Here is a 27,727-nt window from a genome sequence, read left to right as displayed (position 1 = left end):
AGATTTCTTTTTTATCGAACAGTCTTCTTTATAGAGATAATAATAGGAATGACCTTGCTTCCTAGAATCCATTTTAAGAAGTAGAATAATCTGAAAATTCGGATATTCCCAATTAGGAACATAGTTTAGAAATCAGCCATAGGCTCCCTGCAGTCTCAGAAGAACAAAAATGGTCAATAAAGTGATTTTTCAGCAGTTGGCTCTTCCCGTGTGTTGGATAGCTCTCAAGAGCCTTGTCATTTGGTTAGACCCTTCAAGGCAATGATAGAAGTATTAAAGAACAGGAATTGAAATTAGGTTCTTCAGCTGTGGTGTTTGAGAACACTGCGTTTTTGGACCCCATTGCAAAGAGCTGTTGAAAAGGTCTCAAGACTGTGGTTCAGAAGAAAAGAATAGACCTAAGTATGTAACTGAGAAAATGCCTCTTTGATACTAATGTACAGAACTATAGCAATCTACCAGTCTATAGCAAAGTTGTAGAAACTATTAACAGTATTATGAGAGCGTTATTTACTGACACGGGCTTAGTGTTAAGTAGGTGACATATGACTGCATAGGAGAGATTGAAGCCTTCCATTTAAAGGAAGCACAAAGGAAAGGTTGATTACAAAATAAAATTCCTGCAGTAAATGAAAAACAAGAGAACTTCTCACAGAGTGCAGAGGAAAAGGCCAAAAAATTATGATGAGAAAAGAGAAAAAGAGAGCTGTAGAGGGCCTGTACAGGAGATACAATCTATGTGTAATAGGAATACCTGAAACAGAGGACAAAGCAAATGAAGCTGAAACAGTAATTACAGAACCAACTGAAGAAAACTTTCCAGAGGTGAAGAACAAAGTAGGCCTGGAAATGAAGAAGGCTCATGGTGTACCTTTAAAATTTAATGAGAGGGGCTGGGGATTTAGCTCAGCAGCACAGCGCCTGCCTGGCAAGCATGAGGTTGTGAGTTCGATTCCTGGTACCAGAATAAAACAAAACAAAATAGAAAAAAAAAAAAATTTAATGAGAAAGCCGGGCGTGGTGGTTCATGCCTGTAATCCCAGCACTCAAGGGGCTGAGGTAGGAGGATTGCTGCAAGTTCGACACCAGCTGGGCTACAAAGTGAGCTCAAGGCCAGCCTGAACTGCACAGTGAGACCCTGACACACACACACAAAATTTAATGAGAAGAAAGCAATACTTAGACATATCCATATGACTTCTTTAAATTTCAGGGATAAAGAAAATATTCTGCAAATATTCAGAGAAAGTAGGTTACCTATAAAAGGGTAAAAATCAGACTGACCACAAATTTTTTTCTTAAAATTCTAAATGCCAGAAGACAATGGAACAGCATCTATAGAGTTTTAAGGGAAAATAATTTTGAATGAAAAATATATACTCTGCCAAGTTAGTATTTATGTATGAAGGCAACTGCTTTCAATACCCAGGGGTTAAAGTATATCAACTGAGAGCCTTCTCTGAAAATTTTGCTAAATGATTTACTGCAGCCAGTGGAAGAATACAGTAGGGAGACAGTTGTATGGAAGATTAGGTGGTTAAGAATGTGAAGTCTACAATTGTTTCATATAGGGTGATAAACCTAAATGCAAAATAGATTTGTAAACTAGATCTCAAATTTTCACTTTATGTAGTTTTAAACTGTCAAAGTACCTACCAAATATTCAAGGTAAATAAATATTGTTTTATTTTTGCCATGTAATAAATTATAAAGATGGATGTTGTTAAGCCAAATGTATGTTAAATAAAAGTGCTTTGTCATTGTGGGCAGGTCAAGTGCAGGGAAAAAAATTCTCTGTATTTTTGAATGAGTTTCTTTCCAGGATTTTTAGTCTTAGAATCCAGCAAGTCACAGTAATCTTCACCTATCTTTATGCCTGTGGATTTCTGAGTTGCCTCCCCTTGCTCCAGAGGCCCCTCTGTCCGCACACCCTGACTGTGGCTACTGTCCAAGGTAAAATGTGTCCTTGCTCTCATTTGTAGATAGAGAGAGCAATCAGATCATTGGTGTCTGCTGGATTTTCTCATTGTGGCAGGGATTTAAGCAGACAACTGGATTTAATGCTGACACTTTTAGATGCAGCCACTTCTGAAAGCCACACTTGCCAGTCGTGGCTTTTCTCCTTGGAGCTCTGGGCCCTGTGTTCTTCCTGGCCTGAACTTGAACTTCGTGTGTGTGTGTGTGTGTGTGTGTGTGTGTGTACATCTAGCTGGTACTGTCCCCATTGCTGTCTGTGCTGACTGTCTCTCATGTAGTCACTGTGGAAAGGTAACACTGCAAGTGAAGTTCTGTAGTATTTCTGTGGCTCATTGTAAATAACTTCTTCCCAGAACTGTTCTTTGTTAAACCCTTTTCAATATGCTGGGCACAGTTTTGGATTTCTTCTCCAATTCTACCTTGCCACGAAGGAGTATGTTTTAGTATAAAACTCCATACTATTTTTGTACTTTACAATAGCCATGGGCTTTTCTTGGACCTGGTACTGCTGGCTTGGTCTTTTACTTCCCCTTGAGCTGTTAACTCTGAGGCTTATCTTCCCTTGTAGGGCATTGGCCTTGTCCATGGTCAAGTGGTCAGTTGGTTATCACCTCACTGTTCCACTTCTAACTGTCTCTCATGTAGTCACTGCGGTATGGTAACATTGGAGATCCTAAAGAGAAGTTGTTCTGTAGTTTTTCTGTGGCTTGTTGTAAATAACTTCTTCTCAAAATGGCTCTTGATTAAACCCTCTTCAGTATGGGGACACAGGCTCCAAGGTCTTAGGTGTTCATCCACACAGTGAGGAATCAACGGGCCCAAAGTTGGCTGGGGGGTGAATGTGCTGTTTCTTTCTATCCACAGGCACACCTTTCATCTCTCCACATCATTTTATTTATATCAAGCTATACTTACATATATTGCAATGCACTGATTTTAATTATAATCATTCAATGAGTTTTGAGCAGTATCTGTATACTTATGTAATGATCATTCCTATGAAGATGTAGACTATTTGCAATTTTTTGCTTTGTTCCTCACTTTATTCCCAACCATCAGAGATAATCACTGTTTTTTTTTGGGGGGGGGGGAATCAAACACAGGCCTTGTGCTTGCCATGCAGGCACTGTGCCACTGAGCTATATTCCCAGCCCCAACCACTATTTTGCTTTCTTATCACCATAGACTATTTTTGCCTGTTCTTGAGTTTCATAGTAAATAGTACAGTAATCTTGTTGTAAGTGTGGCTTTCTTTGGCTTGGCATCATGTTTCAGACTTATTCATATTTGTGTCTTTTGATAGTTTTTTTATTGCTGAGTAATATTGTGAATACACAGTAATTTGTTCTTTTGTTGATGAACATTTGTTTCTAGTTTTGTACTTTTGTGAATATTCACTGTTGTGAATGGCTGCTATAAGCATTATTGTTGAAGTATTTTGGAAGACAAATATTTTTGTTACCCCTTTGGGAATATACCAATGAATAGAAGCCTGAATAATAGGGTAGGAACATTTTTACCTTTTAAGAAATTGCCAGGTACTTCTACCAGCAGTGTAGAAGTTTAAAATGCTTTACTTCATTAATAGCATTTTCTTCATAGCATACATTTATAGTTTGAGGGCATTACAGTTTACTTTCCTATCCATTTACGTAGGACAAGTATTCTAAAAATAGACAGTAGGGTCTTCTGTCAGTCAGTACTGCTGATTGGGTCTTAAATTTTTGTGGAAAGGACGAGGATTGGATCTTAAGTTTTTGTGTAAAGAACTATGTATATACTCAGTGTAATAGATGAATATGACTATAACTATAAACTTTAGAAACATCCTAAATTCAGCTAGTAACAAAAAAATTTCTCTTTTAATAATTAGTGATGATTTCATAAAAGAAAATTATAAAGCATAATTAAACACTTTAGATTACAGGTCAATTTAAAATATACTGTTAAATATTCTTTTAGACATTTAATTACATTTTTGATATTCCAGTTAACTTTTCTGCCTGTTCTATATTCTTTCTCATATTGTATCAAATATTGCTGGAATGCATGTGGTAAAATGCAAAAATACAGGTTGGTTTTTTTGGGGGAAGAAATTACTTTTTATTGGGCTAATTTTTCAGGTGTAATTCTCTTAATATTTCATAGCCCTTGTATTAACTGTCAGTCCTATGTACCTGCGGATCCCACATCTGTGGGTTCTGCCAGTTGTGGATTGAAAATATTTGGGAAAAAAAAGTGTGACTGTATTAAACATGCACAAGTTTTTTTCCTCCTGTCATTCACTAAATAATATAGTGTAACAAGTAGTGATATAACATTTCTATTGTTGTTTTAGGTATTATAAATAATCTAGAGATTACTTAAAATATGTAGGATATCTATCAGTTATAAGCAAAAACCACATCATTTTGTATATGGGACTTGAGTATCTGTAGATTTTGGTATCTAGGAAGCCAGACCTTCTTGGATGCTGAGGGACAACTATACAATCATTGTGCTTTTTCTTGAAGTACTATACATGTACTGTTTTGGAAAAGTTTATGAGAACTGATAATTCATTAAGCTAACTATATACATACTGTGTTTATGTATCTATGAAAGTGCTATCTTATAAATTGTATGTAATAGCTAAATAAAGAAATAAAAATCACTTCCAATAACTATGAAGGAAGTGATTGTTTTATAGAAGTTAAAGTAATAAATTGAAAAAATTTTGGGAAACTTAAGATCCATGACATTTCAGAATTTTTCAAAAAACCTTGTCCTCACCTGCTGTTTTTAAAGTTAGCTATCAGTTATATTAAATCCTAGAATAGAACTTTTTTTTTTTCTGAGAGGGTATTCATTTTTCTGATACTTTTCCTTTAAAATATATACATTATTTGATGCTAGCTACCTCTGAAATCACTTAGGGGCACGTTGGAAGCATCAGCCAAAAAGTAGCCTAGATTTTATTTTTAACTATGTTTTGGGAGGAGTTTGAGCCACACAGTGATTTTTGTTGTTGTTGTTGTTATCTGTATAGATTACTATTTACCTTTCCTAATTCTTATATGTCATATAGGTGCCATATGTATATTATATATGCCAAAAAAGTAGGTGCCAAAAATGTATACAGATTTCAGGAAAAGAAAACCAGAAAAATTTGTGTATTTTAATACTAAATTTATTGAGACATAGTGAGATTAATACAGGTTACCTTTGTCCTCTACCATTACAAGGGATGCTCAAAGTTGTGGCCATCAGCCTCCAGACATTTATTAATTTGGTGAACTGCTGAAGTGTGCATACATGTTTTTGGTGGTCTCTCTCAGAGAGAAAGAGGTGGGGAAAGAGAATCATATATACGATATGTATTGAAATACATATATGATACATATTGAAATTTAGAACTGACACCCAGAGAAGTCAATTCACTATCAGATTAGTTAGTAAATAAAAAGGCACATTGCTTTATTTAAAATTTAGTTCATAGTTTATTGTTCATCTTCTGTTGGTACATGTATGTTTATATAGTAAAATATTTAAAGAGCTCATTGCAGTTTCATTTTTGATTGAGAAAATAATTACTGAGGGTAATTAGCGCAGTATATATCTCCCCCACGTTCTCTTCTCAAGTCATGGCATTTATAACAAAGACTTTTCAGGCTGCAGTTGATTTATGTACAATTAAATAAAATTTGTGACAATAGGAAGTAGGAGAATCTTGATAGATCAGAAAATTACAGCAGGATGGTTATGTTATCTTAAATTGTTTTCTAACTAGAAATTTAAGCTTATAGAGAGACAGGAGAATTCCAAAGGAAAATCAGAGCTTTAACATTTTCACCGCTTTTTTGATAGCACTACCACCTTTTTATTTTCTTGCTCTGTGTTCTGCTACAGCTTTTAAAATGTGTATCTTAAACTGTGTGTGGTGGCACATGCCTGTAATCCTAGTACTTGGGAGGCTGAGGCAGGAAGACCACTGTGAGTCTGAGGGTAGCCTGGGCTACTTGGTGAATTCAAGACTGGCCAGAACTACATCTCCAAAAAAAGAAAAAAAAACAAAATAAATAAGTAAATACATACATTAATAGTGTACCCTTTTATGTCAAGAGGAAAGGTCTACCCACAGAGCTTTGCTTAACAGCAATGATATTAGCAACACTGGGATGCCATTATTTGTGGTAAATATATGGATATAGGCACTTTTATAAATTGAAAATTAAGTCAGATGTGGTGGTCCACACATATAATCTTAGCACTGTGGGAGGCTGAGACAGGAAGATTACCAGTTCAAGCACAGCCTGGACAAGATCTTGTCTCAACATAAAAAATAAAAAACAGGGCTGGGACTGTAGCACAATGCAAAAGCCCTGGATTCAGTCCCCAGTACTGGAATATTGTTTCATAGGAATATGACAGTAAGTTTGCAACGAAAGGCTGTTTTTTGATTTTTCAGAAATCAGAAGTAATGAGTGCTTATTTTATATTTAGTTTCACACTAGGTGTCAATATTTTAGGGGAGGTATAACATGAAATAATTAGAAAGCGCATTTTATTAAGTCAGGACCTGAAATTGAGAAATGTTGCTTTTTTTGCCCTCTAGATTTGCCTTTGGCAGATGCCCAAAGGTCAGTGATAAGATCTAAAAAGTCAGGTGTGGTGTTGTGTACCTGTAATTCCAGCACTGGAAATCAGAGGCAGGAGGATTACAAAGTCAAGCCCTGCTTGGGCAATTTAATGACTTAGTGAGACCCCAGTCTCAAAAATTTTTTAAAAATGGCTGGAGATATAGCTCAGTGAGAAGGTCCTGGTTTCATACCTCAGCACCTCCCCCACCAAAGTGAGAAAAACTAGCCTGGGTGTGGTGGTATTTGCCTGTACTCTCAGCTGTAATTTAGGAGGCTGAAGCAGAAAGATTCTGAGTTCAAGGCTAACCTTAGCAATTTATGAAGACCTTTCTTAAAAAAAACATCAACAGAAAGGCCAGGAATGTAGCTCAGTGGTGTAGCTCTTGCCTAGCATTTATTTATACGCTCCTAGGTTTAATTTGTAGTGCCATAAAAATAGGGGAAGGAAAGAACAAAGGAAAGACAGATAGACTATATAGAGGGACCTCGGTAACATGTCCCAATCCCTTCTTTGCACTAGGATTTTAGCAAATGATTAAATAATGTGCTTTTCCAAACTATGCTAAGGAGTAAATAGCTGTTTTGGTATGTAATTCTTTTCTGGAGAAATTGTTTCTGCTACCTTGAGTGAAAACTGATGAGTGTTTTCCTAGTGCTGCTGTGTACTGATGATGTGCTTGCTTCTTCTATACCAGCCTCTTAAGAACTTAAAATATAGTTTTCTTGGCTTGATACAATTAGATATTTTTGCCAGAGCTAGTTTCACTTACCTGTGTTAGACTTTTCATTTCTTTTTCTAGCTTCGGACTCTTAAATTACTACTTTAAAGGAGAAATTGTGCTAGGTTCTTAGAAAATGTGAATAGCAGTTTTTCCATGTTTGCCACTTTGTACATCCTTGATTTCTTCTCCAATAAACTTTACTGGTCCTCTACTTTTCTGCCTAGTATATAATTAGATAATGGTGTAAAGCTGCTACTGACTATACTCACTGTCAGCAACTTAGCTAGACTAATTGATATTGTTACATTATTTTAACTCAGCAGGATGTGCAGTCCTAAAATGAGTGTCAGAAAGCCAGAGTTCTGATGGACCATTTTTGCTAGGGAGAGAGATGCTGGATAGAATAGTAAAAAATGGGTGACTTATGAGCAGCTTGGGACCTGGTATACTTCTATCTTCTTTTATTTTTTAAAAATAAGACTTTTGTTAAACAGATTGTATTTTTGTTTGTTCAGCAGTCTAGTTACCATTTCCAAACCTAAGACTAAGAATTGAAACATGTCATTCAGAGGACCAGGTTTTAAGATAACTGAGGAAATGATCTGAAACTACTACCTCCTAACTTTGTCCAATGATCAGGTTTCCACATCCCTTCCTTTTCCCACATTGGGCTTCTGTGCCATAATGCTAACTCTTTAGGAATAGAACTCTATTTTTCTGGAACTGTCTCAATCCGGGTTGTAGCTGGGAATAATATGGGTTGAAGAACTCTGAAGTTTGGAGTCTAGGTTCTCCCTTTGGTTGATTACTAGTTTTGGTTCAGGTGAGCCATTTACTCTTTTTATTTTATTTTATTTTTTTATTTTAAAGAGTAAAAGAAGGGTAACATAGTAATAGGGGGACTTACCGAATTACAGACAAAGTGGTAGGAAATTATCAATGGTTGTTATTTTACCTATTGGTATCTTCAAGATAATTTCTCAGGAAAGCAAATAGACAAATAATAGTGAGTTACAGACAAAAGTGGTAGGAAATTATCAATGGTTGTTGTACTATATACTTTGGTATCTTCAAAGTGGTTTCTAGAGAAAGCAAATAGAGCTATACATGAGTGATCAATTAAATAATCATTGACTATTCTCAATGGTTGTTGTTGGACACATAGTAACAAACATACATCCATTTACGAAATAGCATAGGAACAATACAAACATTACAGAGTTATGGACAGATTGGTAGGAAGGTATCACTGGCTGTTGTAATACATGTTGGTATCTTCAAAGTGGTTTCTCAGGAAAACAGAGATATGCAAGAAAGATCTAACAAGCAGTTACAGCCTAAGGGTTGTGAAAAATAGCGTATAACATCCCCACCAGTGACTCCTTTCACTGAGATGTGATGGCTGGAAGGAAGGCCAGGATTGAAAAGAATGACCGAGAGACTAGCACCAGTGTCCAGCAATAAGCTGTTTGTTTGCTTTTCTTAGGGATACTGGTAGGTATGGAAATAGGAATAGAGGAATCTCTGGAGATGTTTTTTAATAAACAAAATTCAGTTTTTTGTCTTTGATTTGTGGTGAGTCTCTACATCCCTCTCTTACCTGAAGTTTTGCAACTGGGGGGAGAGAGACAATGATTGACAATCTGTGGATTGGATTTTGGAGTACACTGTCAAATGAATATCTCCTTTTTCCCCCCTGAACTTAATTTTATTCTGCTCATGGAATTATTTCCTTTTTTTCTTTTGCTTTGTTTTGTTCTTTGAAACAGTGTCTCATTATGTGGTTCAGGTTGGCCTTGAACTCACTGTGTAGCCCAGGCTGGCCTTGATCCTCCTGTGTCAGCCTCCCAAATGCTCTCAACGATCTTCCTGCCTCAGCCTCCCAAGTGCTGGGATTACAGGCATGCACCACCATACTAGCCTTAAACCTACCTATATCTTCTGGTGGCACTTTAACAAGATTTGATAAGATTGGCATTGATATAAGATTCCATAGTCTTGATTCCTTCTCATTTCCATGGCTTAGATTCAAACCCAGATTCAGTCTACTTGCTGTGAGAATTTAGGCCTTATTTGATTCTGTGCCTTAGTTGCCTTATCTGTTAAATCTGCTAACATGCATCTGTACTCATATACTCTTAACTTTTAGTCTATGTTTCCAAAAAACACCAAGCTGAATCATTGTATGCTGTTAAGGACAGTACTCTTGCAATTCTCCTTTGCTCTTCTACATCATTAAAATATCCCTGTTAACCTGATATTTCTTATTAGCACGAGAATATTTTTCTCTTTTTAAAAAGAAAATTCTCTTCTGGTACTATTTCCCTAACTATCACTAACCTGCTTTTTTCTTTCTCTTTCAGAAAAATACTTTGGAAGAGTTAAGTGTATTTTTTATCTTTAATTTCTTTCCTTCTATTCTTTCTTGCACCCATTCCAGTCAGGTCTTTGCTGTCACCATTCTATTAAAACTGCTTTTTTTGGGGGAAATTATTAATGGCTCTGCTTTGCAAAATCTAGTGCTCATTTTCAGGCCTTATCCTACTTGGCCTATCATCATTTGGCACAAATGATTGTTTCTTTCTCCTTGAAATATTTTATTTTTTTTAATTTTTTATTTTTTATTTTAAAGAGTAAAAGAAGGATAACATAATAATAGGGGGGACTTACCAAATTACAGACAAAATGGTAGGAAATTATCAATGGTTATTGTTTTACATATTGTTATCTACAAAATAGTTTCTCAGGAAAACAAATAGACAAATAATAGTGAGCTAGAGACAAAAGAGGTAGGAGATTATCAAGAGTTGTTGTACTATACTTTGGTATCTTCAAAGTGGCTTCTAAAGAAAATAAATAGAGCTATACATGAGTGACCTATTGAAAAATCATTAACTATTCTCAATGGTTGTTGTAGGAGACACATAATAATAAACATACATCCATTTATGAAATAGGATAAGAATACTACAAACTTTACACAGTTACGGATACATTAGTGGGAAAATATCAATGGCTGCTGTAATACATGGTGGTATCTTCAAAGTGGTTTCTCAGGAAGACAGAGATATGCAAGAAGGATCTAATAAGTAGTTACAGCCTAAGGGTAGTCAAAAATAGCACATTACCTCCTCACCAGTGACTCCTTTCACTGAGGTATGACGGCTGGAAGGAAGGCCAGGATTGAAAAGAAGGACTGAGAGACTTGCACCTGTGTCTAGCAACAGGCTGTTTTCTTGTTCCTCCATAGTCATGATTACCCAGGACTCCTCGATGGAGATGACGGTCTGGCCAGAGGTAGAAGGCAGAGCATGCCCCAAGCCCTCTCATTCCTGTTGGACAACTGGTAGCATGGGTCTGAGCTCTGGGGCCTCCACCTCAGAGGGCAGACCGATCTCCAGTGGTCTCCTTTGCATCCAGGGCATGGCCCATGGGGCCTCCCAGGGCAGTTCCTCTTGAGGTGGCCTAGCTTTTAACAGTGGTAGCAGATGAATGCAGTTGTCGAGTTCTTCTTGGGGCCCTGGGAATCAGACCTGGGATCTGTTTCTCTTAGTGGTGCAGCAAAAGCAGCTGCTTTTTCTCGGTCTCTTTGTTTTCTCTCCTTGGCCTCCTCCTCATCATGGCTATAGAATACTGAGGAGGCAATTCTTACTAACATCTCAAGTGAGCTGTCTGGGGTAAAAGCCATTCTCTGTAGCCTTTTCTCTCTAGCTTCCCATTGTTTTGGGACCCCACAACCAGTCAGTGTCCTCTCCCCAACTGTCAGTACAGGCAGCAGGAATCTTGCTGCAGACCTCTCTAGAGCTCCACCACAGCCTGTACTGTCAGGGGAAGAATGGCTTCCAGAGAGTCTCCGCAGGTTTTGTGCAAGGTCCTCCTGGTTTACAGCTTCCAAACGGCTTTCATGAACACAGTCCAGAGGACCTCTGACTCCTCGGGCCCAGTCTGCATTCTCATGTTCTCCGAGTCCTTGTTCAGCAGCTGCTCCTCCGCTGGCTCCGGACCCTTCCGGCCCTCAATGGCAGAAGCAAGAGTGTCCCGTTGTATGGCATGTATTCAAAGAGTGTCCCGTTGTATGGCATGTTGTTCAAAGTTTGAATGATTCACACAGGTCTGTGGGTGGGCATCTGCAGTCGTTGCATGGTGGACCAATTGTGTCACTGTTTCTCTGTGTCATGATAGATCTCAATTGATCCCATGCGCAGGGGACCCTCCCTCTGGGAGCCCACGAGGCAGGAAGCTAGCCAGCCGGAAGACCGGCGCTCCCTGCCCGTGGCTCCCTGTGGCCAGAAGCCCTCCTTCCGGGGCCTATGAGGCAGGGAGTGAGCCGCGGGTCCGAAGACTGGTGCTCCCCGCCCGAGGCTCCCCGTGCGCAGGGGACCCTCCCTCCGGGAGCCCACGAGGCAGGAAGCTAGCCAGCCGGAAGACCGGTGCTCCCCTCCTTGAAATATTTTAAAACACTAGTTTTCTAGGATATCGTACACTCTTGGTTTTTCTTTTAGTTCACTGACACCTTTGCTGATTCTTTCTATTTTCCTTGACTTGTTAATATTGTGCTCCAAGTCCCTGTCCTTGGACCTTTGTTCTCTATCTGAATTCATTCTTTTGGACCATATCCACTCTTAAACTTTAAATATCACCTATTTCCTGATAATTCTCAATTTTATAACTATATATACATATATCCACTATAAATAATAGTATATCCAGCTGCCCACTGGAACAGTGACACTTGTATATTTGAAAAGCAGCTCAGATTTAATGTGTGTAAAACTGAACTCTTTGTTTCCCAAACCTATCCTGCCTATTGTCTTATATCATATATAGTAATTGTTGTGGTTTGGGGGATATTTTGCAAGGGGAACAATATAATACAGGACACATATTTTATAGGATTATTTATAATAGTCACCCAAAGAACCAGTTACAAGAGAGTGTAGGAAATCTGTCCACACACTAAAGAGCAAAGAATCTTGACCAGCTGAGGACCTGGATCCTACGATAATGTCCTGCATGAGTCCAGCTGAAGACCTAGAGCTCATCACAATGCCTCCCACAAGTCCAGCCTGAGGCCTACAGCCCATAACAATGTCTCATGCAGGCCTGTTTCCTGGATCTGGGCTGGAAGGCCCAAAGGTCAGTGTTGGAATCTAGGAAGTCTTTGCCAGCGGTGTAAAGGATCTGTGCTAGCAGGCTGAGGGATCTGGAAGCCAGGAAGTGATGCTGAAAGTAAGAACTGGAGCTCCCCTGAAAAGTACTACAACCACCCTCAGCAATAGTGAGACCCTGAGCTCCTCTGATGATGAAGACAGCTGAGTTCCCATCAGGAAAGCTAATGCAGCAAGCTTCTCCAGGAGACTGGCAGTGCACCATCGTCCCCTCCTGAGCCAGGAAGCGATTCTCAGAGTGAGGACCAGAGCTCCCCCAAAGTGAACTGAAGCCATTCTCAGTGACAACAAGGTTCCAAGCTCCTTGGAGGATGAAAACAGCCAAGTTCATCAGGAAAACCAGCAGCTCCGTACAGCTTTTCTCTGCTTCCAACAGGCTCCCAACAGTTTCTACCAGCTCCCAACAGCCTAACTTCTTCTCCAGTTCTGCCTCTTATGCTGCTGGCAACAGTCCTCAGATGGACCTCCCACATCTAGCACCACGCTTGCTCGGTTCAGCTGGGGGTTATAAATTGACCACCAGTTGTCAGTCCACCACACTAATGCCCTGCCGTGCACCATTTACTCTTTGCTTCAGTTTTTTTATTCAGGCCTAGACTAACCTCCTAAGGTTATCTCCATGTCTCCATGTCTAAAATCCCTTCATGATCACTTTTTTTTTTTTTGAGGATTTTACATACAATTATTTTGTGGCAAATCAGAAAAGTTCAGTCCTTGTACACATTCTTTTCTTGTTTCAGTTCTATAGGGAGGAATAGTGTGACTTTCATCACAGTATATGAGAGTTAAGGTTGTTTAGTATGTAGGGTGAGTTTTAATTAAGGATTATTTAAGGTGGGCAGGAATATACTTTCCAAATTAGAAATTGTGTACTTTACAGAGTTTTTTTGTCTGTAATTTCTTTCTTCTAGTTACTAAAAAGCCTTAGAATCAACCTTAGCTACTTTCTCACTCTTATGCAGCAAAACAGCAAATTTTGTTGACTCTACCTAGAAAAATGTAACAATGTATATACCCAGAATCTGACCGGATCTCAGGCCAAGTTGCCATAAGCTGCCACCCTGGATTATTGTAGTAGCTTCTTTATTGTTCTTAGCTTGTTTCTCTTGTATGTTTGGAGCCTATTGTGGACACAGTAGCCACAGTGAATTTGTTGAAATATAACTTAGATCATCATTCTTTTTCTTAAAAGATTCTTATATCTTCCTGTCTCGTGCAAAGTACAAGCAATATCTTTACAAAATGGTCTACCTAGACTCTACATGCTTGGGCCATTCATTATTTTTTCTGTCTTTCTGTCTTTTCTCTTCTTATCACTCAGTTGCAGAATATCCCCTCATTCTTGTTATGGAAGTGCCTCAGCACCATTTGCTGTTCTTTCTTCCTAGAACACCCTTCTTACATATTTACAGATCAGATTTCTTCATCTTACAGCCTTTTCTTGTCACCCTCTCAGTGAAGCCTTCTCTGACTGCTCTGTTGGAAAATACTGCTTTCTCTTGCCCTTCATCCTTCTTCCCTACCTTATTTTTCTCTGTAATACTTAACCTCCGTCCAACATACTATATGTTAAGTACTTTGAGCCCCTCCGCGTCTTGTCGTCCTCTTCCTCCCCCTCTTACCTCAAACTATTGGGTTTTAAGCATTCTTCTTGCCGTAGCCTCAGCCGTAGCTGGAGCTGCAGGCACATGCCACTACACCTAGCTATGTTTTTCTTAAAGAATGATTTGCGTTAAAATTCTTAGTCACAAAATAATTTTAGAAATATCCCCTGATAAAACTTTTATCTAGTGAGAAATAGTAGCCTTTAAAAACATGAGATACCTCATTTTTGCATATTTTTGTGTGTGTTAATGGGAGTGAAAGCTTATTTACAGATAGTAATCTATAGCTCTCAAATTATAAAACTGTCATGGCCCAAACTCAATGCTTGAAAAGTTTTATTTAACTAATCATTTTTGTCTTAGAGGATAAATAGTGTCAATAGACTTTTGTTAAGTTACTAGCATTGGATTTCTTGTACTTCATATTGACACTATCATTGTTACTCTGATAGGCTCACAGCTGGCAACCTGGAATTAAAAATCCATACCGTGGTGTGGTTGTATGGCCTGTTCCTGAAAACATTGAAATCACTGTAACACTATTTAAGGTAAGTTCTATTTTTAAAAGAACCATATGTACTCATGGTTCATAGGTGACAGAATATTTCACTACTCATTGTTTATATATTTGTGTCCACACATTTGTCCAATGTGTATTATTTGTAGGGAAACAGTAATTTATAACAATGTAATTATAATTTGGGGCTTGTTTGAAGTTGTTACCCTTAAGATTTGGTGAGATACTTCTTTTATCACTTCCTACATTCTATCCACAGGAAACTTTAAAGTGCTTTTCCTGTGGAGAGTTGTTTGTAGAATTCCTAGTCCTGCCCCTCATTTTGTTAGCTTTTTTTTCAAAATAAGTTGCTTTAAAATTAGTATTGAGTAAACATTTTATTAATGTTAATGTAGTAAGGGCATGTTTAAAATTGATATTTGGTAACTATTTTATTGATACTAATTTTTAGGAATGCCATAATTTAAAGGCAAAATATTGACTATAAATTCAAAGTACAGATCCAAAATCGTAATTGTTTATATACCTTTCTGCTTCTTTTACATGTGTTTCTTAAAACTCCCCCATACTTCTTAAAACATAAAACACAATAGGTAATGAAGCACTTCTAACTCTTTACCTCCTTCCAAAAAAATGGTGGGGCAAGTATCCTTCAGTTTTAGTCTTTTGGAAAAGTTAGAGTTAAAAAACAATTGCTTATTTCTTTGGAAGATTTACATTGTGTTGAAGTTCTTTTCATGACATGTGACAGGAGGGCATTTTATTCAGCATAATTTAGTAACATAATTGTGAAAATCCACTAAGTACTTTAGGACATGAAATTGAAGAAAAGGAGAGTAAAATTAAACTAGAGCTTAGAGTGTGAAATCACTGTCTAAAACATGGTTTTTTTTTGCTTTGGAATCCAGTACATTAATTCATTTCAGTATTCAGGAACTACTGAAGAGAACAGTAGAACCAAACAGTATGATGAATGTAGTAGTACTCTTCCTTTCTTTCTTTTTAGTTTTTTTGAGACAGGGTCTTACATGTAATTCAGGCTGTCCTTGAACTCACTATGTAGCCCTGGCTGGCCTCAAACTCACAGTGATCCTCTTGCCTCAGCCTCCAGAGTGCTGAAATTACAGTTTTCTAGATGTACTATTTTTAACTGGTGTATATTTCATAAATACTCAGTTTCTTAACATATTGTATATCTTTTTGTAACATTATGTAACATGTATATTACATCTTACAAAATGAACAAGAAAAGCTTCACAAGGGAAAAAACATCTGGGCTAGGTGGGATTGTGTAGGATTTCCACAGATATTAGAATAACTAAAGGCAACAACATAGAGAAAAAAGTAATGAAGTCATATTATATGTACACCTAATTTATTCAAGTTCAATTCCATGTATTAGAGGTAGGGTAAGAGTAAAGATATGAAGAGCATGGCAGGATATTTGAATTTTTGGATGCAGAAAGGCTCTGATATTCTCCTGCTGGGACTCAGTCCTACATACGTCTCATAGGGAAGCATCTTATTTATGATTGATTCTTCTGTTCTATTGCCACAACTGAGTTTGTGCCGAAGCTATATCAAGGTAAAAGTGATTGTAGTATTCTCACAATTAATTGGTCATTCATTCAATCTTATATATAATTTTCCCAAACCATAGTTCTGACCATGTTTTCCAATTGAGATTTCCTTAAGATCTCTTCTAACCTATGAGATAAATTCCCCACTCCTTAGTTACTTGATAATTTCTGTTTACTTACATTGTACTATGATAGAATAGTGGCTGTCTTATACCATCAGAGCTTTACTGAAGCAATTTTTATGAGTAAATGCACACAGGTTGGATAAAAATTTGCTGAAAGAAGTTTCATTGGTGGTGGGCAGAAGGAGGATAGGATATAGTAGAAGTGAAAAGCAAACTGAGAAGCCATCTTCCTGTAAAGTAGGTTTATGGAGAAAAATGTTTATAAATAAAGGTTAAGAGAACTTTCTCATGGTGGATTTAGCATACAGACTGCTACTTTGGAGATCAAGTAATTAAATGTGAATGATCCTAGTATCCCTCCAGCCTGTGTTTTGATTAAGGAATGAAGGAAGCATAGCTCCAGTACAATTAGTACCCAAATAACAGTAATGGAAAGTATTTATTGAGCACTGACCATGTCCTAGTTCCTGTAGTGTCTAATTCATGATACAGGTATTATTTTTACTTCTGTTTAACAGAACAGTAAACTGAAACCTAGAAAGATAAAAAGTCTCATAGCCAGGCATGCTAGAGCCGACCTGTAATTCCAGCAGTCTGGAAGGCTAAGGCAAGAGGATCAAAAGGTAGAGCCCAGCCTGGGCATTTTTTTTGCAGCTTAGCAAGACTTTAAATCAAAATAAAAAATAAAAAACACTAGGGATGTAGTTCACTGTGAAGGCCGTGGGTTCAATCCTCAGTGAGAGAGAAAAAGAGAGGGAGCAAGGGGAGGGAGGAGAGAGACAGAAACAAGGTGGGAGAGATAGAGAAATAGAAGCAGAGAGAGGGGGAGAGGAGAGAAGAGAGCTGCATTGGGTAGTAGCATCCATTACCCTTTCTCAGGTTTCTGAGGCATTTCTAGGGTTAATGGTGTCTTAGTTACTTTCTATTGCTGGGACAAATACCGAATATCCACAAGTTCAAGGAATAGAGGTTTATTTTGGCTCACAGTTTGTGGAGGTTTCAGTCCATAGTTGGCTAGTTCTAAGGCACAGTGGCATGACAGAGGAGAAACAACTCATGATGTGGCAGCAAGAAGCAGAGTGAGAGACCACAGGAGTTGAGGAGGAGGTGGACCCTTTAGGCCACGCCTCCCGTGACTCACCTGCTCCAACCAGGCCTCACCTCCCAGCATCACATTTAGCTATAAACTTACCAGTGGGCTAACCCACTGATGAGTATCCCACTCCCACGATCCAGTTACCTCTCACAGGCCTCACCTATGAGCACCTAAGGCTTTGGGGGAACACCTAGATATAAACCTAACAACTGGGGAAAGGTGGGAGGGAGGGTAGCAACTGCTCATGCTGATTTGCCATTTTTGTTTAGGTTATGAAATTCCGTATAATGCTTAGAAGTTTCAGGTGATTACATAACCTTTGCACTGAAGAATACTTTGCTTCAAGGGGTGTTTTTGGTTTAAAATACTTAGGGCTGTAAAAATGAGGGCAGAGCTTTGTATGAGCATTTGATATCTTAGTAAAGTTATTAGTAGTTTATATACCCAATCTATTCCAGTCAGGCTTCTTTTTGTCTTGTCACAGGTGCAGTTATGGAAGATAGGGATATGTCTCAACAAAAATAGAGCATTTCTTAATATAGTGACTGAACTTTTGTGAAATTATGGAGGTATCATATGAGACAGCTAGTTCCCCCACCCAAAAAAGAGTTGGTAAAAGTTAAAAAAGTTGTGTTTTTTTTTTATATTCTTACTTGGATTGATAGGCTAAAGACATATATTTCATATTTTGTCTTTGTTATAGGATCCTCATGCGGAGGAATTTGAAGATAAAGAATGGACATTTGTCATAGAAAACGTAAGCTAATGGCACATAACTTTTATATTTCTTACTTTATATACATTGTTATTAAGGTATATGAGCATTTTGTTGATAGAGGAAATGTTGCTTTAAGAAAATTAAATAGTTATATAAGAGTTTTGAGATTATAACCAATAGAAGAACTATTGGTAACAAATACTTTCATTAAACCTTGCCTTTGAAACCAAATTATGTATACACTGTATATATTCTGTTTGGGACATGATGGTGAAATCACATCTTAGTCGTCTTTTTATTTGTTCAGCCTCTAGCATGGTGCTTCTCACGTAGCATGCACTTATTTAAACATTTGTTGAATGAAATCATGAATGACCTTTGAAATCTTTAAAAATAAAGTAGCAAGAATATGCTAGGTTTTTAGTGAATATTTATTGATTGGGCATTAGAAAAGACAGTCAGTGACATATACTAATTATGAGTATGGGCTCCCTGGGTGTGGCAGCACATGTGGATAGTCTCAGCTACTTGGGAGACTGAGGCAGAGGATTGCTTGAGCCCATGAGTACTAGCTTTAGTACCATAGCAAAACTATCTCCAAAAATAGTATGGGCTCTGAAGTCCTAGTTCTTCCAGTTATAAGCTCTGTGATCGTGGGCAAGTTGTTAAATTTCTCAGCCATAAAATTATAGGGTTGTAAGGACTCAGTAATTCTCAGTTAACATTAGCATTTACCAGGGTTGTTGTCATCATGATTATTACATTTCTAAAACTTCTTTGTCACAGACTTATAAAATGCATTGCATTGTGTTCTTTCTGTGCCTGACTTTGTTTTGTATCTCAGTGCTAAAAGGACTCTTACGGTTTTTTCATTACTAACTTAGGACCATTTTTAGGCCTGAAGAGCTAAAAGCAAGATCAAATCCAAACACAGTAGGAAAGTTGCGATTGTCATATGTCAGTCATTATCCTTATGTTAAAGTTTCACACATGTTAACAATTTTGTTTTTTTCGCAGTGGTAGATTTCAGCATCATACTTGTAATAGTATAAAGTTTAAAGGAAAGACTGTGAACAGACTTGTTGAAATTGGTTATAGTTTGAAAAACTAGCTTTAATTCTCAAAGTAAGAGCTTCATTCAGTTTTCAGTACTCGCATGTCTGTTACATGTGGTTAACATGTGGTTAAGGAACTACCCCATTAAACTTGAGTTGTAATTAATGATGAAAATATGGAAAACATTTTATTTGGTTAGAGAGGTGTTCTTATTATGCAATTAATTTTAGGATAAAGATGCAGCAGTTCCAAATACCTGAAAAACAGGTTGTAAGCTATTTATTTTTCTGAAAGTTTCAAGTAAAAAATACCTAGCACATGCTAAGCTATTTGATACATACTAGATTTTACTTCAAATCTGTGGAGGAAAGATTTTGTTCTTAAATCTGTATTATATTTTATAAAGTTATTTTAAAGGTCAATAGAGATATATTAACATTTAAAATAAAATGGTGAAATTTAAATGAGATAGAGGTGTGTTTCAGATTTTCCTTTTTAATTAGGGTATATGTTTCTGAAGTGAAGAAGCATATTTATAGCCTTTGTATAAATTTATATAAGCTTAGGAAGCTTATTTTGCCATTTTTGTATTTATTATCATGGGCTTTTTTGTTTTTGGTACTGGAAATCGAACTCAGGACCTTGTACTTGCCAGGAAGGTGCTTGTGCCGCTGAGCTATGTCCCCCCTATTTATTATCCAAATTGTTGAAGTTGCTAGAAAATGAAAGTTAGGTAAGGGAGTGAAAATGGAAAGGAGGAAATGAAATGTTAGGTAAGAAGGAAAGTGGAAAAGAAGATATTTCAGCATTCTTTCTCGCCAAACATTTATTAATATATTACAGTCACAAAAATTCATTTAAGATGATAGATGGCTTTTATATTTATTCATATTTACTTTATTAAGCAACATTTTAATTGAAACATTCCTAGAAATTAAGTTTTATTCTATAATCGTGTAATAGTGAAACTTTACTCCAAGTGATATAGTAAAAAAAAAAAAAAACAAAACGCATTTTTGTAGATTCTCAGCTGTCATTATGTTTTTTTCTTTATTCTTCTTATGGTGCTGAGGTTAAACCTAGGGCCTAGCATATGCTAAGCAAATACTGTAACCCTGAGCTGTATCACCATCCCCATTACGCTTTTTAACACCCAAGTTTCTGCTTCTTTGTCTCTCTGCTTCCACATTTTCTTATTTTTTAAATACATATTTATTTTTTAATCTCATAGAATAGTGAAACAGTGAATCTTGGATTGGATTAGAATTTAGTATGGATCCTGATGTTGTATCTTCAAAGCTGGTGATTTGAGTGAGTTTTATTTTTCCTTTTCCTGTACATTGCCTGGTGTGGTGGTGCATGCCTGTAATCCCAGCACTTGGGAGGCTGAGGCAGGAGGGTTGTTGCGAGTTCGAGACCAGCCTGGGCTACAAAGTGAGCTCAGGGCCAGCCTGAACTGCACAGCGAGACCCTGTCTCAAAAAAAACAACTGCAAATACACCTTTACCTGTACATGTATGTTAACTCTTTTTACTGGCTTTGGAAAATGTAGGTTGGTTTTGTGAGATGTTAACAGGGACTAAATAAATAAATCTAACAGGAAAATTTTTATTCTATTTATCTTTACATCTACTAATAATCATAATTATTAGAAATTTATTATAGTACCTTTTGGATAGTAATTTCTCAATTCATATTTGTTGAAGGAATGAGTGGGTGAATGATTACAGTTAAACCCCACACACTGCTAGAAGTCCTGTGAGGATTACTCTTCTTAAGAGAGGAATTATATTAGTAGTGGCCATCAGCTATATGAAAACAAATTAAAAGTAGACCACAGTGGCAATGAGATAGTGTATGAAGGATCCATATGCCATTACAGTTGAAGCTCTTCTGATTAGCCACTAATTATTTACATGAGTTATCTCAAAGTCTCTGTTTTGGCTCTAAAATATCCTAGCTTTAAGCCCACATGTGTCAATTTGTCGAAGGTGGTTCTCTGACACACTTTAACACAGTTGTGCTCTCATCAGTAAATTATAAATGGGGTTTGATCCCTTGTAAGACCTCTTGATGCTGCCATAATATAACTTAATTAGGTATTTCATAGATTGATGAAATAATCAGTTTGAAGAATTATTACATGAACTGTTCAATGCTTTAGAAAGAGTTGGTAAAAGTGAATTGTTATAGAACTACTGTCAAACCTGGTGCAGGTAATATACTTGCAAAAGACTGAAAGGATTTTGCACTCAGGTTGCATCTTTGTCATCTTTAAGTATTAATTTCATTTAAAAGAAATTACAGTTCACTAATGATACATTATGGATCTTGATTATGTAAGAAAATAAAAAAGTAACGAAATTATATTCAAAGGAGAGTCCATTAAAATTGTTGATGAAATACTTTAACAGATACTAAACAAAATTAGGTTTCTTTGTTTATGTCCCCTTTAATTGCCCAGCCCCCATTCCAATCAGATCATTTAAGAGGAATCCTATACAGATGTATATTGAAAAAGCCAACCTCATGAAATTTGTCTTTATAACCATCTATAGAATTGATGAATTGTTCTGAAACATTTTCAAGACAGAATGCCTTTTTCAGTATCACCAGACATTTCACATTAGGTTTTAGGTAGTAACAATTTGCTTTACTTGATACTGTCTAATGAGGACTTTTTAACCTTTCAAATATGTGAACCACTATTCATTCATTCAGCAGTGTCCAGTCACTTAGCATGAATTATGTCCTAGGCACTGCTCTGTACCCTAGAAATGAAGTGGGCACAAAACAGTTAGAAATCTCTTCTTCATAGAACCTGTTACCTCCCCATATACACTTGAGAATAAAAATTAATGTGCAAAATATATAGTATGTTAGATGAAATAAATAAAGGTTAAATATGTGGCACATATATAGTATGTTAACCTTTTCCATAGATGTTATGGAAAAAAATAAAGCATGGAAAGAGGATAAGGCTCCCTCTATGATTATATAGACATGATCAGCCTTCTTATTCTTTAGGAAGTCTCCAAAGAGAACTGGGGTATGTTTACTAAATTAATTTCAAATGTACATGAGAGTTGATGAAATGAATATTGTAAAACTATGGAGAAATTCAAAAATAAACTTGAGACTATATCAACCTTTTCCTAGGTTACAGCACCCCTCAGTGGTGACTGATAGAATTTACTTGCCTGGAGAAAGTGCTTATTTCTGCAGGAGTGTCATGTTACAGTGTTACGCTCTACCTTGCATTTTAAAATATGCTCCCACATTTCATACAGAAGAGTTAGTAATTTCAAAAGGCTAAAGTCTATCTCTTGTAAAATCTAGATTTTGTTAGTACATTGTTTTGACAATGAAAAGGTATGCTCTTTGAGTGAAATTTTAGTACCTTTCTTTGCATTTTGTCTTATGCAGTGATTAAAGAAGTTTTTAGACTTTCTTCATAAAGTCCTATAGTATTAATAGTAACAAAGAATGACATTTTGTTTCATAAGTAAATATTCCAGGAAAACAAAGAAGTCTCTAAAATCCTAACTCTTCCAGATTTATTGGGCACTTTGTACCAGGTGTTATGTGGAATGTAAATATATCGCGTGTTAGGTGTTATGGAGAACTTTTTGTTACTGTTAACCCTATAGGACATTATAGATAAAGTCTAAAAACTTCTTTATTCACTGTGTAACACATTATCTGATTTGCTCATTGCAGTAACTCTGAGTCAGATATATAGCCTTACTTTACAGATAAAGAAAATGAGGAATAGAGAGATTAAGTAACTTGCTCAAGGTTATATGGTTAACCAGTTAGAATTTTATTCAGTCTTGTCTTTGTCTAGGGTCTTTGCCCTCAACCCTTGAGCAATAATTGCCCCATAATGACAAAGATGAAGAGAAAAAATTTGAACCTGTAGAATCAAAGAAGTTTTTAATTAGTCTTTAGTGACAAAACTGAAAAAGACACTTTCTCTCTCTCGTTCTTTCTCTCTCTCTATATATGTTAGATTAATAAAAAGTTGTCTTTATATTTAGTCTAAAAGTTATTTGGATTGCTTGACTGCTATTAGACATTACAAAATGCACTTTTAGAATTTATCAGTCACCCAAATTCTGAAGATTTTTTTCCTTAAAGCAACCTGTGTAAATTGAAATAATTTTTGCTTTGTGACACAAAAAATGATTCTCTGATTTTGTGTGTTCTCTTCACCAGAAAGCTATTTGTACTGTGTGTTGAAATTTAAGAGATGATTCTACCACTAACAATCTCTGTGACCTTAGATAAGTTAATCTTCTATAGCTTCTATACTCAGGGATTAATATCTACCTCATAGGTTATTGAAGATAAGAAATAAAGTATGTAAAGCATGTAGTCTCCTAAGTTGTTTTAATAATATCCCTTTCTAGAAGACATAGAAGCATATAAAGAGAAGCAAGCTATATTTTAAAATATGTTTTTGTAGGATTTTATATTTCTACTCCTTTATATCACTTATATCTCTCAGTAACTTCTGTATTTCACCTTCAGTCTAAAGGAATGATAGGGCAGTTTGTAACATCACATTTGGATTAGGCCTAAAATATTTCTATCTTACTAAAATGCTCATCTTTTGATTAGAACATCACCCTCTTATAAATTTAATCCAAGATTAAAAAATAGGTTTTTAAAAAGTAAATAAATGCTGGTAATTTATTAAAATCTACCTCTGGTCCTATGTTTGTGTTTATTCACAATATACAAATGTAATTCAAAAATATGAGTTTTAAATTATTCTTTATTTTAGATAGTTTACAATCCATTTATGTATTATTAGTGCAGATAAACAAGAACGTATACTATAAAACATTATTTCCCTTTTTATCTCCGTAAGTTAGTAAAGTCTGTTTAGCAAGGCAATTGTGTGTGTATATGTGTGCTTTTAATGTGAAACCACAGTTCTATTTAGAAAAATTTTTTTTTCCTTTCTGGTGTATTAGTTTACTCAACTAAATCCAGAACCACTACATTTGTAAATTTTATGTATAGGTTTTAGTTTTAAAAATCTAAAGTTTTTATTCTGTTGGTTTTTGAATGAGTTTACGAATGCATACTGAAGAAAAAGATCAATCTAGGTTGAATTCATTCATTCATTGTGCAGACATTTAATGTACATTATCTGTGTACTCAGACTTTCTGCGAATATTAAATATGCAATTAAGTCATACAGTTTCATCAAGATTACAAGATTCATGTTTTTTCCCCTCTTTTGTGAAATTGGATTCATCTTCATACATGGTATCCCAGTTATAACTGGGAATTGTTTTTCTTAGTGTTATATAAAATTATAATGTGTCATCCTAAAGCCAATAAAACTTAATTTGATGACTTAGAATGGCTTTTTTTCAAGAAGCTTTATAAACTGGTAAGAAATTAGATAAGTAAAGGAAGAACTGCAAGGGGAAAAGATGTTCATAGGGTATTAAAGAACAGTACAGAAGAGTGGTCAGGGAAGAACAGTACAGAAGTGTCAGGAAGTTACTTCCTGGAGTAACTGCAGAATTCAGTGTTCATTAAAAAAATCAGACACACACACACACACACACACACACACACACAGCACTCCAAGCAGAAGCAGAAGCTAGCAAGAAAGAAAGATAAGAACAACAGAGAAAAAATGAGTTCAGAAAAACAAAAACTACCAGAGGAATAAAAAACCAAAAACAAAAGAAAACATGAGCTTGCCTATTAAACATTGGTAGACATCTACTTTTTTAAAAAAAAGTTAACCCAATGAACCTGATAGGCATGTGACTAATGTGGGATTCTGTTTCCTTCTTGGAGATCAGTGGGATATCAAAGTATATTTTCCCCTTGGGGACCATGTATCAAGTCTTTTCCACTATTTCTAATTGTGACCAGTGAGATGGGCAGTTTGGCTCCACAGTGTTTTCTTGTTATTATTTATTAATTATGTTAGTTCTAAGGCAGTACTATAAATTCTCTATTTTGTTTCTTATGTTGGATTATGTTGGTTTGCTTGCCCAAACTTACTTGTCAAGATGGTAAGGATTGAGATGATATAATAGCTCAGTTAAATTTGAAGTTTGAATCCCCTTTGAAGGTAAAGTTCACCTATTGACCTTACAAAGTTACATTCTGATAAATTACTTCTTACTTTTTTCTTTTAGAGAAAAAAATATATTATTTTTCTTTTGTGTCTTCTTAACCAAGAGATGTCTGATGTCTGAGTAAAGATTAGATTTTTTTTCAGAAACTATGTACCTTACACTTTCTTCCAGGTTAGTAGCTCTAAATTGGGACTGCTGTTTCAACCCGTGCCCTTCAGGAATGCCACTTTTTCAAAAGTCCAAAGGATGAATACTATAACCCACTTCACCAAAATTAGAAGCATTCTTGTTCCACCATGTAATCAATACAGTTTATAATCTATATACCTATCAATCAGAGGTGGCTTATTTCTCTTTAGGTAGGGCAGTGCTTCCTCTCTTACAGTCCTATTTATAGCCTTCCTATTATTGTTTCACACTCCTCCCCCGAATTATGATCAAATTAACTCTTAAACCTGATCACAATTCTACTGGGAAGTATATTCTACTTCTGTTCTTCTATTAAAACAATAACTAAAGGGTGATTTATTCAGTAATGCCATATATCTGTATTTATTAATACCATATTACTGTATGTGTGTTAAATGGTTTTTTCCCCCTGTAATTCATTCACCTTGTAGTTAGGAAACCAATCCTTTCCCCACTGCATTCATTGCCTTTGGTCAAGAAAGGGATTAAATTCTCTTGCTCTTGCTGAATGTCAAGAAAGTTTGTGCGCCTAGCCATAGCGACTATTTGGCAAGAGAGTAATGGGAATATTGTCCTATACAGCACTGACAAGAATACATTTAAAATACGATAAATTGGAAATGCCTATATTGTTAGGTCTCTTTTAGGCCCTTCTGTTGATCTAATTGCTCAACTATGTTCTTTTCTTACAGCCAGTCTTAGATACTTTTGGATTTCTAAATATTTTAGAAATTTGAGGCATACAAATTTAGCAGTTTTGATAAATCTAGTCATTTAAAAACACTCAACTTAACTTTTTTCTTTTATTATATTTTGAAACATACACAAAAGTAGAAAGAATTTTATGCGAAACTACTATGTTCCCATCTCCCAGCTCAGTGTATTTTGCCAAACACATTTGATCAATCCTTCTTCACTTTTGTTTGCTTTGCCAAATTATTTGAGGTAAATCTTAGATGTTGTATCATTTCTTCTGTTTTTTTTTTTTTTTTTTTTTTTTTTTGTTTTTTGGTTTTTCTCCGGTGCCGGGAACCGAACTCACGACCTTGCGCTTGCCAGGCAGGCGCTTTTGCCGCTGAGCTAAATCCCCAGCCCCTATTTCTTCTGTATATAAGAAGACCAGTTTAATATTGTCAGTTTAAGAACTTGCTAAATGATACCGACATGTCAGAAAAGGTAACCTACTTTATAAACGAGTTTTGTTGTTGCTGTAAAGTTAACTTCCTTTTAGGTGATCTCTCTGACCTATTAGGCTGAAGATTCAAAATTATTTTGATTCTTAAAAAGTAATATGCCACTACTGCCAAAAAAGTAATAATCATTTGTTCATGTTTTTATATACAAAAACATTGACCATGTTGGAAGAAATAAAGCTTTCTCCCCTTAACTTCCTTAGAATTAAACTATACATAGAACAAGAAACTCTCAGTTCAGACAGACTTTCCTGGTCTTTTAATTACCCTGTCAGCTTTCTGTTGTGTATGACTATGAGAATGGTGACAGACTGTGTAAATTAGGCAAGCTAGTCTAGGTAATGATTAGAGTTAAATGGAAGCTTTGTTAGCCAACTCCCCTTTTGGTTAAATTTCAGCAAAAGTTCATTCATATATTTTTTCCTCAGTATCTTTTATGTTAAATATTTAATGTGTTGTATAGTTTAGAAATCTTGCAGATTGTGCTCTGGAAGAAAATTATATCTTTTATTTTCAAATGCCTTTTTGAATTTAAAGAAAATAACAGAAAACTTTTGTTCCTTTTAAAAAAATATGCCCAAGAATGATGGTACATTCTTTGAGCTGGTTGTAATTCTGATTCGTGTGTTCCTTTACCTGTTTACTTAAATACTTTTCCATTTTCTAAAACAAAATTTAGTTTAACTAATGCATGAAAACATATAAGATTGTATATATTAATGTGGTACTAGGATGTTTTGATACACATATACGTCATATAATCTTTAAATCAGATTAAACATCAATCTGAAACAGCTATCATTTCTTTATGCATCTGTCAGTGGTTGATGATGAAATATTGTTGATGTTTGAAACAATGATAGTGAAATGAAAAACATCGTTTCTTTGTGATAAATTCAGGATTCTTGTAGCTTTTTGAAATGTACAATATATTATCATTCTTTAGTCAACCTACAGTGCAATAGCACATCAGAAATTCTTACATTTAAGTGTAACTTAGTACACTTTGATCAACCCCTCCTCATTCCTTTCTCCTATCTACTTTGCCAT

The 27,727-nt window shown here is 36.0% G+C and overlaps 1 protein-coding gene across 5 annotated transcripts in view; it reads left to right on the top strand.

Moving 5' to 3' along the window:
- The window catches only part of Ehbp1 (EH domain binding protein 1), a 348,572-nt gene that overhangs the window by 70,070 nt on the left and 250,775 nt on the right, over positions 1-27,727 (top strand). For all 5 annotated transcript variants that reach the window (XM_005385727.1, XM_005385724.1, XM_013514692.1 and 2 more), the window contains 2 exons: positions 14,543-14,638; positions 18,112-18,165. In XM_005385727.1, the coding sequence (XP_005385784.1) occupies positions 14,543-14,638; positions 18,112-18,165 (150 nt within the window). The remainder of the gene's footprint in view (positions 1-14,542; positions 14,639-18,111; positions 18,166-27,727) is intronic.

Source organism: Chinchilla lanigera, unplaced genomic scaffold (assembly GCF_000276665.1).
Source record: "Chinchilla lanigera isolate Chin_1 unplaced genomic scaffold, ChiLan1.0 scaffold00023, whole genome shotgun sequence".
Classification (NCBI taxonomy): Eukaryota; Metazoa; Chordata; class Mammalia; order Rodentia; family Chinchillidae; genus Chinchilla; species Chinchilla lanigera.
Note: the sequence above shows the minus strand (reverse complement) of the source record. Positions and strands in the feature narration are given on the sequence as shown.